The 17,226-nt window shown below is 38.9% G+C and overlaps 1 protein-coding gene across 1 annotated transcript in view; it reads left to right on the top strand.

Moving 5' to 3' along the window:
* Nucleotides 1–17,226, top strand: part of KDM5A (lysine demethylase 5A) — a 94,728-nt gene that overhangs the window by 58,034 nt on the left and 19,468 nt on the right. Inside the window, exons 19-24 of the mRNA XM_027592596.2 lie at nucleotides 1,836–2,191; nucleotides 6,675–6,813; nucleotides 9,653–9,832; nucleotides 10,415–10,576; nucleotides 12,766–13,317; nucleotides 13,687–13,830. Of these exons, the coding sequence (XP_027448397.1) occupies nucleotides 1,836–2,191; nucleotides 6,675–6,813; nucleotides 9,653–9,832; nucleotides 10,415–10,576; nucleotides 12,766–13,317; nucleotides 13,687–13,830 (1,533 nt within the window). The remainder of the gene's footprint in view (nucleotides 1–1,835; nucleotides 2,192–6,674; nucleotides 6,814–9,652; nucleotides 9,833–10,414; nucleotides 10,577–12,765; nucleotides 13,318–13,686; nucleotides 13,831–17,226) is intronic.

The raw sequence follows: 17,226 nt of genomic DNA, 5'->3' as shown, positions 1-17,226 counted from the left end.
AAATGGTTTTTATCAAGGTTATCAGCTTGAGGTGGCTGGGTGGCTCAATCGGCTAAGCGTCTGCCTTTGGCACAGGTCATGATCCCAGCATCCTGGGATTGAGTCCCACATCACCCGGCCTCCCTGCTCAGTGGGGAGCCTGTTTCTCCCTTTCTCTCTGCCTGCCACTCCCCCTGCTTGTGTGTTCACTCTCTGTCAAAAGAAAGAAAGAAAATCTTTAAGAAAAAAAAAAGGTTGTCAGCTTGTGAAATCTAGTATCGGTTGTGTTTCTGCTGTTAATTCCATGTCGTAGAAGCATTTTGGTAGTTGACTGCTCTTTCTTCCTGAGAGACTTTATTCTCTGAACATCTGTGACATCACACGCTCTAGTTTTCTTCACTCATTCACAGCTCCTTCTCTTCGGTGTTCTTGGCTGTTTGTTTTCTCCTTGGCTTGACTTCTAAGTGTTGGAGTGTATTAAGAGTCTCAGCTCTTTCTTTAGGTCCTGACATCTTATTGGTTTAGTGACATTAAGTATTACCTGTATCCTGTTGATCCCCAGATCATCAACTCTCAATGCCTTTGCTCTCTCCTACAGGCTTGTACGTACAGTTGCATACTCTGTGTATCCCATGGCAGACTAAAAGGCATCTTAAAAGCCTTTTAATGAATCAAAAATCCTTGATTCCTTTATTTCCCTTATACCCCATATCCAGTCTCTAAACAAGTGCTACCGTTATCTTCAGAATGTTTCCCAAAGTGAACCATTTGCCATCATCTCCATTGTTTACACTGTGCTCCAAACCTCTAAGTTCTGCCCCTGAGATCACTGTAATAGGCTCTTACCTCGTCTCCCTTCTTCTTCTCTTGTCCCTGACAGTTTATTTTTATTCGGTAGCCAGTGTGACCATGTAAATTATAAATCAAATCATATCACTTCTGTGTGGTTAAAATTCTCCAGTGCTTCCCCAAAGCCATTAGAATGAAATCTAAACTTCTCATCTATGTGGCACTATGTAATCTGACCTCTGCTTATTTTTTAACTGCATTTCTCCACTTTGCTCCCCATCATCCACTTTAGAGCAAGACATTTCTCTGTAAAGGCTTTTGCAGTTACTATCCGCTGTGCCTGAACTGCTCTTCCTCCAGATCTTCATATAGTTCCCACCTCTAACTCCTCGTTTTAGTTTCAGTTCATCTGTTTTCTGTGACCACCATTGCAAAGTAATATGCCCACCCCTTCTGGTCATTCTCTATTGTGTTGCCCTGTTTTATTTTCACAGCACTTAAAACTAACTGGAACATTTTATTCATATATTCAGTGTGACTATTTATATTAAAATATGTTCCTTGGGCGCCTGGGTGGCTCAGTCATTAAGCGTCTGCCTTTGGTTCAGGTCATGATCTCAGGTTCCTGGGATCGAGTCCCACATCGGGCTCCCTGCTCGGCAGGAAGCCTGCTTCGGTGGGAAGCCTGCTTCTCCCTCTCCCTCTCCCCCTGCTTGTGTTCCTTCTCTCGCTGTGTCTCTGTCAAAAAAAAAACCCCACAAACTTAAAAAAAATAAAATACATTCCTTAAAGATAAGGACTTTGTATGTTTTAGTGCTTATAACAGTGGCTGCTCTAAGTCCGTAGTCATTAAATATTGTTTGAATGAATTAATCATGTTTTAAAGTAAGTCTGTGTAAGTAACTACAAAGAAGCATAATTATGTTCTTAACTATCATATCTGGTGCTATAATGGTGAGATTATTGGATAGTCTAGAATCTGATAGTTTGCCTGAACTGTGTCTATTCCAAACTCATTTTGTATCTTTTAAATTTGTTTTTTATTTTTATTCTTTTGACTTTTTCAGAATCTGCTGGATGATGTGGAAGAGTTTCATGAACGTGCTCAAGAGGCCATGATGGATGAAACCCCAGATTCTTCCAAACTCCAAATGTTGATAGACATGGGCTCTAGTCTCTATGTGGAGCTACCTGAACTGGCCCGACTAAAGCAAGAGCTACAGCAGGCTCGATGGTTGGATGAAGTAAGACTGACCCTGTCAGATCCACAACAGGTCACTTTGGATGTCATGAAGAAACTGATAGACTCTGGGGTGGGATTAGCACCCCACCATGCTGTGGAGAAGGCAATGGCTGAACTACAGGAGCTCCTTACAGTCTCTGAGCGATGGGAAGAAAAGGCTAAGGTCTGCCTACAGGCAAGGTGAACACATATATTGGTGACTGTTGCGTCTTTAACAACTAAGGGTAGAACCGAAGGAGGAACATAAGGCTCTGTTTCATTAAATATTTAGTTAGATGTTTTATGCCTTCCCTGAGCAGCCACTTAATTATCAAATAGGTCTGCATATAAACAGTTTCAGATATTGTGTGCACGCTAGTGCAGAGTACTTTGCTAGGTACTTTAAGTGAAACAAAGTAGTTATTTTGTTTAGAACCTTCCCATTACCTATACTATAGTTCAGAGCTAAGAAATGTAAAGCTCACTGCAATATGTTATTAACTGAGAGGTACAGAAAAATGCTATAGGAATTCAGAGGAGGGGAGGTCATTGTTACCTTTGGTGGTCAGAAGAGAAGCTTGAGAGAAAAGAAAGAACTTTAGGTAGAGCTTTGAAGCATGAGTGAGATTGAAGTGGAAGGGGCGTGAGAGAAAGATCAAGCTAAGTTTAAGGAATATATATATATATATATAGGGTTAGGTGACAAAAGTTAAATGGGCTTTCTTGGAGTGGAGGATTTATGTAGGAAAGTAGTGGGAAAGAAGAAGCAAGAAAGGAGAACATTATGCAGTTGTATTAGCATTGGCACTCCCATTGGATTTTTGAGATTTCAGTAAAGCATTCACCATACTTGACTGTATATCAACTAATTAGACTGTAATGTTCTCTATGAAAGTATTTCTTTAGCTAAAATTAAGATCTATAACTTCTCTTGTGAGGATGAAGAACCTGGCATACTTAGAGTCCATAGTTATTAAATACACAGGTCAGATTGATTGATCGATTATTTATTTATTTATAAGTGTCTCTCTGGATGTATTACAACTAACTTTTTTTTTTAAGACTTTATTTATTTACTTGATAGAGACACAGCGAGAGAGGGAACACAAGCAGGAGGAATGGGAGAGGGAGAAGCAGGCTTCCCGCTGAGCAGGGAGCCCGATGTGGGGCTCGATCCCAGGACCCTGGGATCATGACCTGAGCCAAAGGCAGACGCTTAACTGACTGAGCCACCCAGGTGCCCCAACACAGCTCAAATTTAAAGCCTTTTCCACTTCATTCCAAGGTCTTCCACTTCATTCCAAAGTCTTCATGTACTTAACTACTTTGCCAGCCACTTATTTTGGTTCAGTTGATAGGAGAAGCCTTAGATAATTCAGTGAACACAGTTCTCTTTAATCAAGAAAAGGCTGCATATATTTTTGCTGGATATTTTGCTCTCTAGTTGTCATGGAGAATACATACTAAAATGTATCCATAGCTTTTTGTTTGAAACCGTCAAATTACTCTGTGTCTTCAGATTCATGACAGTTCCAGGAGCATATTAAATGGGAAAAGTTAAATAACTTTGGAATGCAAAATCATGATTTGATATACTTGATGCAACTTATTGTAGTCTACAGAATGAGATTTTATTGGTAGTAATATTTGAAAACTTACTTTCTCTCATTTTTCCACATTTAATCAATCACTAAGTTTTAATGAGTTTGCCTCCAAAATGTCTTTCATATCTGTCTTTTTCAATTCCATTGTTGCTGACTTAGTTATGGTGCTCTTGTGTTTTCCCTTAATCTTTGCAATTCCGTATTTATGGAGTACCTACTACATGCCAGGCACTATTTCTAAGTGCAATAGAGATAGTAGGGGAAAAGACCCACAAAGTTCCTGCTGTAAAATAGAGCCAACATTCTAGTGGGGAGGGAGAGGTGAATAAGTGAATGAACAAATGGATGAATGAATTTCAGATAATTAAGTGTCATGAAGAAAATAAAATTAGTGAAGATACAGAGGGTGATAGGGTTTGGTGGGGATAGTGGAAAGTAGAATCTTTTGTTTTCTAACTTCTGTCAAAGTTAGCTTTCTGAAACACATCTACAATGTTCTTGGCCTCTTAGCATTGGTTAACACATGACCACTATTTTCTCAATATCCTCCTTCTTTGCTTTTGGCCTTCTCTCCCTGCCTCTCAAATAATGCCTTTCCTCAAGATTCTGGCCTAGACCACTTCTTTTTTCACTCTGTACATCTCCCTGGAAATTTCATCTAATATATTTTGTGGCTCCATTGGCCATCTTTATACTCATTAACTCCAAATTCTCATCTATAACATAGTTTTCATAGATACCATCTGCCCATTAGGTAGTTCCATCGGATGTCCTTTTGGTACCTCAAATTCCCCATATCCAGAATTGGATTCATTAACTCTTTCCCATCATCTCTTCCTTTCCTCCTTTTTTCTTTGAATTACACCTTTTTCCCCCCTCCTTTAAACAAGCTTTGGAAATTAACTTTGACCTTTCCTTTCCATTTACATACCTTCAACCTCAGTTAACTACCAAGTCATGTTGATTATACTCCCTCAATGTTTATCACTTCCATTCTTCTTTGGGGTGCTGTCATCGTTGGCCTAAATCATAGGCTCCGTGACCTCACCCTGCTCTCTCACATTCTCTACACTGCAACTAGTATTTTCCTAAAATACAGGTGTGGCTTTTTCACTCCCTTGGTTAGAGCCCTTCACTGTTTCCCATTCCCCTGGGGATGACATTTAGAGTCCTTCATCTGATTCATAAGACCATCTGTAATTTAGCCCTTAAGCAAGGGCTTAAGGATCTAGCCTCATCCCTTGCCATTCTTCCTTTGCATTCTGTGTTCCAAGCATAGTGATCCCCCTGCTTTCCTCAGATATGTCATGTTCTTTCTTGTCTCTGGACCTTCGCACATGCTCATTTTATTCTCCTCTGGAACACTCTTCCCTTCTGCCCATCCCCTATGGTGTACCACTACCCAGCCTCTGGTCCCAGCTTTCCTGACTCACTCCTATTCAAAAAGGATAAGAAAGCTTAGAAGTCACTTGTGGGAATCCTTCCATCACCTGCTGAGTTAGTTTAGGGTCCTCCTGCTGTATATTTTGATAGCGTCTTACAGTGCTATGAATAATCCCCCTCTACCACCACAAGATTAAAACGTTTCATGAGGCAAGGGCTCTATTACTCCTGTATATTAATAATCTCCAGGACCTACCACAATGCCTAGCACATAGTAGGATTCATGGATAATGAAACTGTTCCCACCCTCAGCTTCCTGTTGCTTCCATGGCAAAATTCATGGCTCTCGAGACCTCTTACATCTTTTTGCATCTTTCTTTCCTGTCAAATTCCCCACTTCTTGCTCTTAACTCCTACCTCACACCAGCTCCCATCTTAAACTGGACTACTAATTTTTTTTAAGATTTAATTAAAAAAAATTTTTTTTGTTATGTTAATCACCACACATTCATCATTAGTTCTTGATGTAGTGTTCCATGATTCATTGTTTGTGCATAACACCCAGTGCTCCACGCAGAACGTGCCCTCCTTAATACCCATCACCAGGCTAACCCATCCCCCCACCCCCCTCCCCTCCAGAACCCCCAGTTTGTTTTTCAGAGTCCATCGTCTCTCATGGTTCGTCTCCCCCTCTGACTTACTCCCCTTCATTCTTCCCCTCCTGCTATCTTCTTCTTTTTCTTTTTTCTTAACATATGTTGAATTATTTGTTTCAGAAGTACAGATCTGTGCTTCAACAGTCTTGCACAATTCACAGCGCTCACCATAGCACATACCCTCCCCAATGTCTATCACCCAGCCACCCTATCCCTCCCACCCCCCACCACTTAAGATTTAATTTTTAAATTAAAAAAATATATATAATCTCTACCCTCAAGTGGGGCTCGAACTCTTGACCCTGAGATCAAGAGCTACATGCTCTACCCACTGAGCCAGCCGGGTGCTCCAGGACCTCTAACTTATTTTTAAATGTTTCTTCATGTCTTTGTTCATTATATTCCTGGGTTTTTTTCCTTAACCTTTCACTTGAGAAAGTCACACTTTCTTAAGCCTCAGCTCAAAGCCTCAGCTCCTCTAAGCAGAATTAATCACAACTTCCCATAGTGGTGAGCCTGTAGTGATTTGCTCTTCGTCCCCAGTACATGTTTAATTCTTATCTTTTATTCTGATTTGTTGAGGATAAGGTCTATCTTACTCATCTTTTAACTGGGTGGTATTGAACGTAGTTGAATTAAATGTATATGGTCAACATTACTGGACTTCTAGACTATTGCTTTCCACACTGCTGATACGTGTCTCTGACAATTTCAGATATTGTGGAGAACTAAAATAGATCCAGTTTAGTGTAGTGAAAAGAGCAAGGGATCTGAGACTCATTCTGAATCAGTATTTCAGCTGTGCCATTCATTGTATTAAATGACTTTGGGAAAATAATTGATTTTTGAGTTAAGGTTTTCTTATTTGTAAATTGGGAATAAAGGTAATAGCTGCTTTACCTCCCTTATAGGATGTGGTAAGAACTAAATGAAATCATGTATATGAAATTTCTATGCACATTCTAAAATGTTATTTAAATGTTGGTAGCAGTTTGACTTTTCCTCATGTATCTGCCCTATCTTTGTGTTTTTTTTTTTAAGACCACGGCACAGCGTGGCAAGTTTAGAAAGCATAGTGAATGAAGCCAAGAACATTCCAGCCTTTCTACCCAATGTGTTGTCCCTGAAAGAAGCATTACAAAAGGCTCGAGAATGGACGGCTAAAGTGGAAGCTATTCAGGTAAGGAGCCTCTTGAAGTATCCCACCATTTGGGTGATGCTCTCTTACAGATGAATCCTTTAAGCCTTTAATTCTTTAGAGTAGAATAACCATAATAAATAATAGTGCTTAAAATTCAGTTCTTTCTGATTTTGCATTCAAAATAAATATTACCTATTTAAATGTTACTTGTTTCTGTTGACTCCCTGCTATGAAAGATGACAGAATTAGCTATTTATTTAACTCTTAGCAATAGGGAATTTATTCCCTGCTGTATTCTTTGAATCTTTGCCATGTGTGCAAATAAATTTTAAAATAAGAGGCAGAAAAAAGAAAATGAAATTAATATTACTGAACACCGTAACATTCATGGTAGGTATTCTAGTTGTTTGGGAGTAGAAATGTGAGGGAAGGGTATAAAGACAGTACCTGGCCCTCAGAAAGACATGTATTATATATTTTAATTTAAAACAATATATAATATTCCTCCTGAATTACAAAAACCTTGCAGCATTTTCAGTATTGAGGATGTACCTACTCTTTATTGTAGAATTATATCCAAAGAAAATGAAACCAACTCTCGGCTGTCCCAAGAGAAGAACATATTCTAGGTGTCAAGTTCTAATGACTTCTGTTTTAGTTTGTTTTCAGTTAACTTTTTCTGGGAGCTTCTTAGCTGCATATTTCTATGCTATTTAAAAAATTATCTCTGTTTTCCAAACTGAGGATTGCTGGAGGGGTGGTGGGTGGGTGGGAGGATAGGCTAAATGAATGATGGGCATTAAGGAGGGCATGGGTTGTGATGAGCACTGGGTGTTCTCTCTCAGTGATAAATCACTAAATTCTGTTCCTGAAACCAGTACTACACTATATGTTAACTAACTTGAATTTAAATAAAATATTGGAAGAAAAAAAATTATCTCTGTTTTCATCAGGACAGCTCCTCTGTTTCATCTTTAACCTATTTGAGGAGGTTGGTTGTCCTCAAATGTTTGATAACCCTTGGTTGGCTGTTAATTTATGACCACAAGACCAAGTCTACAAGTATAGATGGCTGTCTTGTGTTTCCTCTATAATTTTGAAGGACTTGCCCTCTGCCAAGCCCTCCCTTCAGTGGGGAGACTGACTCGTAGTTTCTAAGTAAGTGGATAACTTCTGTTGACAGGCAGACTCTTCTTTAAGATACAGCGCTTGGGAGCAGGGTTAGTCAAGTCTTAGCCAGGAGGTCTTTCCTAGTCAAACAGCTATAGTTGGGTACAAGAAGGAGTAGCAGTAAACATGGTATTTCTCAACTGTATCTGTTTGAGTTTTCTTTTCTCTTCCATTTCACTATTCTTTAATCCTAATACCACAGTGATTTAATTATACCATTATAATATCTCTTAGGGCTAGAACCTTCCCATTATTATTATTATTATTATTATTAAAATTTCACTTAAGTTGGGGTACCTGGTTGGCTCACTCATTGGAGTGTGTGACCCTTGATCTCGGGGTTGTGAGTTCAAGCCCCAAATTGGGTGTGGAGCCTACTTTAAAAAAAAAAATCACTTAAGTTTTTTGCCTTTATTTTTCCACATGTTTCAGTATAACTTTCAAAATGAATTTATAGGCAAATGAGTCAGTTAACATAGGAAATAACCTTTTATTGGAATGTCTATTTATAGCATGTAACTATGCCTTTCCCTCATTCAGGGCCTCTGAGTAACAGTGAATGTTAAGGACATATATACAGTTTCTTACAGGAATGGTTATGTGTTCTGTCTGCCTGGAGATTCATCCAATCTAAGCTATCTGAATTACTGCCTGTTGGCTGCCAACCCACTTCAGCTGTTCTTGCCAAATCCCTGGAATGGATTACTTACTAACCCTCTCACCTCATATAATGATTTATTTAGTAAATTTACAGCAGTAATAGTTCTAAAGACTTCATTACATGGAAATACTGAACCATTGTGACTTAGGCAAATATCTGTTCTCATCTGTATTTATGTAACATAAAATGGAGGTGGTTATCAGAACTAAAATACTGCTTTGTAATTGTTGGAAAAGTTTGAAAGACTTTGAAATAGGCAAAAGAAATTACCGGATGTCCTTTTTGTGGAGTACTGGATATTGTCTGGTGAACTCTCCAGGATTATCTCATTCTAGGAGTGTGTGCTGTAGATTTTCTTTGACCAGGCTATTTTACAACTCTGTCAATTATTAAAAAATGATAGTAATACAAATGAATTATGTCCATAGAAAATTAAATTTATCTATAACAGAACAATTTATTTCCCCATGGTAGAAAAGATGATTGAATTGTCCCATATGATATTAAATATCTGTTTCCATCTATTAGCAAATTTCTTCTCATTCCTGATTGTATTTATATATGTCTGTTCTTTTTTTTTTTTTTAAGATTTATTTATTCATTTTAGAGAGAGTGTGTGTGTGAACAGGAGAGGGGCAGGGGAGTAGGAGAAGGGAAGCAGACTCCCCGCTGAGCAGGGAGCTGGACACTGGACTTGATCTCCTAACCAGGAGATCATGACCTGAGCTGAAACCAAGAGTCGGACGCTCAACCGACTGAGCCACCCAGGTGCCCCTATATGTCTGTTCTTTAGATTCTTTTGAACTGATTTTTACGTCTTAACTGGTTCCCTCATTAATTAATAAAAATCTTTGACGGTATGAACTTACAGAATTTTTAAAAAGGACATTGGAAGCTCTATTAGTTCAAGAGATACAGTTAAGTTTAAAGAATAACACTTAATAAAAAACTTAACATTAAACTCTTTGTAAGATCTTCCAACCAATATCACTAGATAGACTCCATAAGAAAGTGCAAGTTGTGTGAGAATGCACTTTTGTTTTTCAGAGTGGCAGCAACTATGCTTACTTGGAGCAGTTGGAGAGCTTATCTGCTAAAGGGCGACCTATCCCTGTGCGCCTGGATGCGTTGCCCCAGGTAGAATCACAAGTAGCAGCTGCACGGGCATGGAGAGAACGGACCGGGCGGACCTTTCTTAAGAAGAATTCTAGCCATACCTTGTTGCAGGTAAAGAACAGTTGGTAATTTAATACCTGTAGGTAGGGGTTTTATTGGTGAGGGTTGTTTTCAGTTTATCTGGTCATGGTTATATAAGTGATTCCTATTAAGTGATATCAAATGTTGACTGGAAATCTGGAGCCTTAGGCAGACTTATCTCCAGTTCATCTTGTACTGTGTCCAGATAAAGTAATCAGCCTGGATCTTATCTCTGTTACTAATGGATTCTGTCCTTGAAATATTTTATACTCCTTACCCTTTTCATCTTGAGCAGTTGAACATCCTAGTAGTTAAAGGGCATAGGCTTTGGAGTAAGGTACTTTCATGTTGAGCACTGGCTCTCTAATTGCTAAGCCTGTGTCCTTGGGTAAGTTGTTTTCTTTCTGAGCCTTAGTTCCCTGGTTTGTGAAATACAGATGATACACCTACTACAGAGGGTTGTTTTAAGGTTTGAGTTAGGTGTGTGTAGAAGGTACATAAGAAAGTGCCTCAGACAAGATGAGTGGTCAGTAAATGGTTCCTTTTTATTGTTTTCAGTTTTAAGATTTTTTTTTTAAAACTAGAACTCAGTGTTTGGTTTTATTTTTGTAGGTGCTAAGTCCCCGGACTGACATTGGTATATACGGGAGTGGTAAAAACAGAAGGAAAAAAGTAAAAGAACTAATAGAAAAAGAAAAAGAAAAGGATCTGGACCTTGAACCTCTGAGTGATCTGGAGGAAGGATTGGAGGAAACCAGAGATACAGCTATGGTGGTAAGAAATTATGTAATGCATTTTGAGTCTACTTCGTGAATACAAAATTCTATGAGGATATTAGCAGATGCACTGGTTTTAATGTTCTTAACTATTTTTATTTGTGTATACTTTGGCTTTATAGTAAAATATTTCATTTTTTGTATTTGTAATCGAAGTTTATTAGTCTGCTCTCTCCCTAAAATTGTCTTTTCCATAATCTCTGTTCTTTTTTTTTTAAGTTGTTTTTTTTTTTTTTTTTTTTTGCGAGAGAGAGAATGAGAGGCAGAGAGCATGAGAGGGAGGAGGGTCAGAGGGAGAAGCAGACTCCCTGCCGAGCAGGGAGCCTGATGCAGGACTCGATCCCGGGACTCCAGGATCATGACCTGAGCCAAAGGCAGTTGCCCAACCAACTGAGCCACCCAGGCACCCCTCCATATCTCTGTTCTTTATTATTGTTTTAATAGTTGTCTAATATTCCATCAAATTGTCCATAATTTAACACTTTTCTGATACATCAAATATTTTCATTATTACTAATGTTTGCTATTATGGATAATATAACGTGAACTTCTTTATAAAGTCTTTAACTTTTTTCAAATTATTTTCCTATACTTGGCTCTTAGGAATGTGATTACTGGGTTAGAATTTAATAGCATTTTGTGACATTTAATCCTGTGCTTTTAAAAGGAATTATATCCGTTTAATGATACCAGCTGCTATTTAAAATATCTCCTTTCTCTTCTTAGTCTCATTCATAATATACTGAGTGCTCAGGAAAATACTTGTAACTCATTAGAATGATGGGTGTTTTGGAGAGGAGGAGGAATGTGTGAAGATGACTACGAGCCTGAGGATGTAAAGAGAAATAAAAAATGAGTTTGGACTGTATGTAACAGTAGGGAATTACATACATTAAGTCACTTGATAACAGATGTTTCTGCCTACAAATGATCCTGGGTTTTTTTGTTTTGTTTTGTTTTGTTTTAAGATGTATTTATTTGAGAGAGAGCACACAAATGCATGAGCGGGGCAGGGAGGGATAGAAGGAGAGAGTGGAGGGAAGCCGACTCTCCACACAGGGGGGAGCCTGATGCAGGGTTCAATCCCCTGACCCCAAGACCACAACCTTAGCTGAAACCAAGAGCTGGATGCTAAACTGACTTAGCCACCCAGGCGCCCCCAAATGATCCTGTTTTGAGGCCAGTAGAAATGATTTATTAGCGAGCCTACCTAACAGGTCAGTCTTGCCAGATGAATAGAACTGGAAATTATTTCAAAATTGTTTCAGAGTTACCACAGTTTGAAAAAGAAAATATACTGACAGTGTTCCTGATAATTAAATTGTTTACTTTTATTTATTTTTTTGAAATGAATTACATAAAACCTTGTTATAATTGGCCATCAGACTTTGTTATTCTACTTCTACATGAGTTGGAGAGGCTGTTTAGAAAGAAATAAGAATTGGGCACCTGGGTGGCTCGGTTGGTTAAGCGACTGCCTTCGGCTCAGGATCCTGGAGTCCCGGGATCGAGTCCCGCATCGGGCTCCCTGCTCAGCGGGGAGTCTGCTTCTCCCTCTGACCCTCTTCCCTCTCGTGCTCTCTGTCTCTCATTCTCTCTCTCTCAAATAAATAAATAAAATCTTTAAAAAAAAATAAAAGCTTATCTTAAAAAAAAAAAAAGAAAAAAGAATTGACTGTATAGAAGTCACCCCCAGGGAAGGAATTACAAGGGGATAGGGAAGTAATATTTATTGGATGTTTACCTTGTGTGAGGCACCAAGTTAGGCACTTTCATGTGTTATTTAATCCTCAAAACAACAAAATGAGGTTGGTTGGTATCCTCATTTTTCAGAAAACAGATTCAGAAAACTTGTGCGCCAGATCATCCATTTCTAAGTACAAGCACCAGGCTTTTTGCTCAGGTTGCTTGACTCCAAGGCATATTATCTTTCTACTGCACCCTACAGAAGAGTTCAAAGTACCCTACTGATATAAATTGTCCAAATATGGTAGCACTTTGCCCATTTCACAGATGAGGAATGTTTGCACCCAAATTACAGGAAATGATTGATAAATGTTTGTTTTTAAGGACAATAATTTGTTACAATGAGGGCACAACGTGGAGATGATCCCTCAGCTCTGAGGATTTGGCATTTTTGGAATATTTTGCAGTGACTCTTTTTAATTAAATGTTTGTTGTATACAGGTGGCGGTTTTCAAAGAACGGGAGCAAAAAGAGATTGAAGCCATGCATTCCCTCAGAGCAGCCAACCTAGCCAAGATGACAATGGTAGACCGCATAGAAGAAGTAAAATTTTGCATTTGCCGCAAGACAGCCAGTGGGTTTATGCTACAGTGTGAGCTCTGCAAAGACTGGTTCCATAACAGCTGTGTTCCCCTTCCTAAATCAGGTTCCCAAAAAAAAGGGTCTAGCTGGCAGGCTAAAGAAGTAAAATTCCTTTGCCCTCTTTGTATGCGGTCTCGAAGGCCAAGGTTAGAGACTATTCTCTCACTCCTGGTATCCCTTCAGAAGTTGCCTGTACGTTTGCCCGAAGGAGAGGCCCTGCAGTGTTTGACAGAACGAGCTATGAGTTGGCAAGATAGAGCACGGCAGGCCCTAGCCACAGATGAACTGTCCTCTGCCCTAGCCAAACTGTCTGTGTTGAGCCAGCGCATGGTGGAGCAGGCAGCTCGAGAAAAGACTGAGAAGATCATCAGTGCAGAACTCCAGAAAGCAGCTGCTAATCCAGACTTGCAGGCAAGTTTAGGGTTTTCTTTTTTTTATTTCATGGGATTATGTGTGTAAATAGTAAATCAAACATATCTTATCAGCTGATTAGGAAAACAACAGCAAGTTGCCAGCAGCTGTGTTATCCATAACATCTTTCTGGATACACCTATAGGATTTTTTTGGGTATATACCTAGGTCATTTTAGTGAACCATTACCTGGAAATATCATTGAGATGGACCTTGGCATCATAACCAAATAATTTGATCGGTACTAACTGTTGAATTTTGTTGGCCACTTTGCAAGTTCATTACATTTAGGTGGTCTTAAGTGCACATTCATTACCCTTGTTTATTTAGTATGTCCCTCTGTTCATCTTGGAATTGTTTGTTGTTTAGGGACACTTACCTAGTTTCCAGCAATCTGCTTTTAACCGGGTGGTGAGCAGTGTATCTTCTTCCCCTCGACAAACGATGGACTATGATGATGAAGAAACAGATTCTGATGAAGATATCCGGGAGACATATGGCTATGACATGAAGGTAATTAATGGACAGGCGTACCTGATCACTGGGCTTGTTAAAACTATTGAACACTGATGTTTGAAGCCTGGAAGTAGAAGAGAAAGCTAATCGATTTATCCTGGGTTTATGGTGATAGCATTTTTTTCTAAGCCCCCCAAAATATAGATAAAACAATTTTTTTTAAAGGATGGAATTTTTAAAAAATCTGTGTTTATTTTCTTCACCTTGTAACTCCTTATGACCTAAAGGGACTGGAAAAATTAGGCATTTAGATTACTGAAAGCTTTCGTGGCTTATTTCAGTATTTCGTTTCCTTTGAGTTGTTCAAATCTGTATAGTTACGTTTTAAGAACCCATTCTAGCTGTGTTTCGATTCTTTTGCTCTGATCTCTCACCTGGATGGTGCTAGATAGAATGTCCTATTCAGAGATGAGTTATACTTGGGCCCGTGGTTCAGATTTGCAGAGTTACAGCTGCAGCTAGAACAAATTACCCTCAATATGATTCTTTTTTTTTTTTTTTAAGATTTTATTTCTTTGACTGAGACACAGTGAGAGAGGGAATACAAGCAGGGGGAGTGGGAGTGGGAGAAGCAGGCCCTGATGTGGGGCTCCATCCCAGGACCTTGGGATCATGACCTGAGCTGAGGGCAGACGCTTAACGACTGAGCCACCCAGGCGCGCCCCCCCCCCCCCATGTGGTCTTTTGATAATGACACTGCACTGGTTTTGGCAAGTTTGTTTTGTGTTGGATCCTATTGGCCTTTTATTATTTTGTGTCAGGCCCAAGCCCTTTGTCTTTTACCTAGTAATAACGTGATCTAGGCAGAAACTCTGCCAGGTTACAGTTAATTCATTGATCTGTTTTATATTAGTCTTTGTTGAACTGTAGAATTTGTGTCTGTAATCAGAGAGTTCATACTCTGATATGTGAAAAAATGAGGGTGCATTTTTTCCCCCTACTCTTCAACTACCTTTTCCTTTGTCCTTTCAGTGTGCAAATCAGGTAGGTAAGCTCATTCTTAGAGCATGAATATCATCAGCATTAAAAAACGGATAGGGGCACCTGGGTGGCTTAGTCGTTAAGCATCTGCCTTTGGCTCAGGTCATGATCCCAGGGTCCTGGGATCGAGCCCCGCATCCGGCTCCCTGCTCCGCGGGGAAGCCTGCTTCTCCCTCTCCCACTCCCCCTGCTTGTGTTCCTTCTCTCGCTGTGTGTCTGTCAAATAAATAAATAAAATCTTGAAAGAAAAACTCAACGAATATAAAATTAAAACCATCCATCATAGATGCTTATAAATTATCTGCTGTAAAATATTTTTCTCAAGATAAAAATTGATCTCGGGGGAATGTTTTAATGAGGGTATTTTTAGTTTTATGAATTAAAGACTTGAGCAAAGTTGAAACCAAGGTAAAGGTCTAAAGGAGCAGCGGAACAGGAATGCAGCCCATGCCACATATAAGTTAGTTAGCTAATACTAGAATTGCTGGTTTACTATGCTTAGAGGCCTTTGATACCTGGGTTGCCTGGGTTGTTCTCTTTCTAGCACAGTAAGTATCAGCCAGTACTCTAGAATTGCTAAATGGGATGGACTTTGTTTGGAAGCATTTTGGAAACCTATGAAAACAAAATATCACAAGTATTACATGATTTTAGGGCTAGGGACCAAAACTGGTTTGATACGGTTGTATAGAGTTGTCTTTTTTTTATAAAATTTATATAGCTTTGTTAGCTTATGGGCTCTCCTTTGGTAGGGGGCACTTTATAATATGAATTAGAAATTTATAGTGTTAGCAATATATTTGACAGCTTAGAAGAATAGAAGAATGGTAGGTGCAAGACTTAGGGTAATTCTTGACAAATCAGGAAACAACAAATGTTGGTGAGGATGCGGAAAAAGGGGGACCCTCTTACACTGTTGGTGGGAATGCAAGCTAGTACAGCCACTCTGGAAAACTGTATGGAGGTTCCTCAAGAAGTTAAAAATAGAGCTACCCTACAACCCATCAATTGCAATGCTAGGTATTTACCCCAAAGATACAAGTGTAGTGACCCAAAGTGTTTTTAACAGCAATGTCCACAATAGCCAAACTGTGGAAAGAGCTGAGATGTCCATTGACAGATGAATGGATAAAGAAGATGTGGTATATACACACAATGGAATATTACTTGGTCATCAGAAACAATGAATACTAGCATTTACATCTATGTGGATGGAACTGGAGGGTATTATGCCGAGTGAAATAAGTCAGTTGAGAAAGACAGTTCTATGGTTTCACTCATAAGTAGAATATAAGAAACAGTACAGAGGATCATGGGAGGGGAGGGAAAACTGAATGAGAAGTTATCAGAGAGGGAGAAAAACCATGAGAGACTCTTAACTATAGGAAACAAACTGAGGGTTGCTGGAGGGGAAGGGGGTGGGAGAATGGGGTAATTGAGTGGTGGGCATTAAGGAGGGCCCATGATGTGATGATGAGCACTCAGTGTTATAGGCAGCTGATGAATTATTGAACTCTGCATCTGGAACTGATGATGTACTATATATTGGCTAATTGAATTTAAATTTTTTTAAAAAAGGTAATTCAGGGTCACATTTACCTTAATGTAGGTTAAAAATATTTTAAAAAATTAAACTCTTGAGTATTTTCCCATAGATAAGCACTTACTGCATAATTAAAATTTTATTTGTTTGATTTAGTTAGTTAGTTTGGTGATTTTTCCCTTTATATGATGTTCCCTGATGGTGACCATGAATTCATCTTTAAAATAGTTGAATTTAGTAGTATCTTGGCTTGAGAGAGAGCCCCTTACCAGTTTAGGAAGAAGAGTAGGTAATTACATAGAAAAATAAAATCAGTCATTTGATCTTAGTTATCATAGCATTTAATTTGTGCTTTGCGTTGTTGGATTACTTCATTTGCATGTAATATCTTGTAATCACCACTGAATCACTGAGCAGCAATTCAGGAAAATCATTACTTAGGAAAATATATGTTTAATGAAGCGAAGTCTGTCATGGATCTTTTGCCTGTGTGCGTGGCATAACCTTTCATATACTCATATGATCATTTCCTTTTAAGGCATATTGTTTCCCTTTACAGAAACTGTCTATCCATATCACAGTTTATATTTTGCAAATGCGTGTATGTGCAGAATTGCACATCATAAAGGAGGATATACAACAGTAGTAGCTGTTATCTTCCGGGAAGTTCTTCTTTGCAGCCCAGTAATTGCTTATTTTAAAAATGAGAAAGGCAAGTAAAACACTTAGATTCTTTTAGGTTTTCATCTCCACCCTTTTTAATGCTTGGACGGCTTGAGCTTTGGTGGAAATTGAGTCGGTTTTGTCTGAGAGTTTAGTCCAGCATGATAACCAGATAAGATGGAGTGACAGATCTGTATATAAAACAC

Source organism: Zalophus californianus, chromosome 9 (assembly GCF_009762305.2).
Source record: "Zalophus californianus isolate mZalCal1 chromosome 9, mZalCal1.pri.v2, whole genome shotgun sequence".
In the NCBI taxonomy this organism is placed as follows: Eukaryota; Metazoa; Chordata; class Mammalia; order Carnivora; family Otariidae; genus Zalophus; species Zalophus californianus.
The sequence above is the reverse complement of the archived record's forward strand: the minus strand, read 5'-3'. Positions and strand labels throughout refer to the sequence as shown.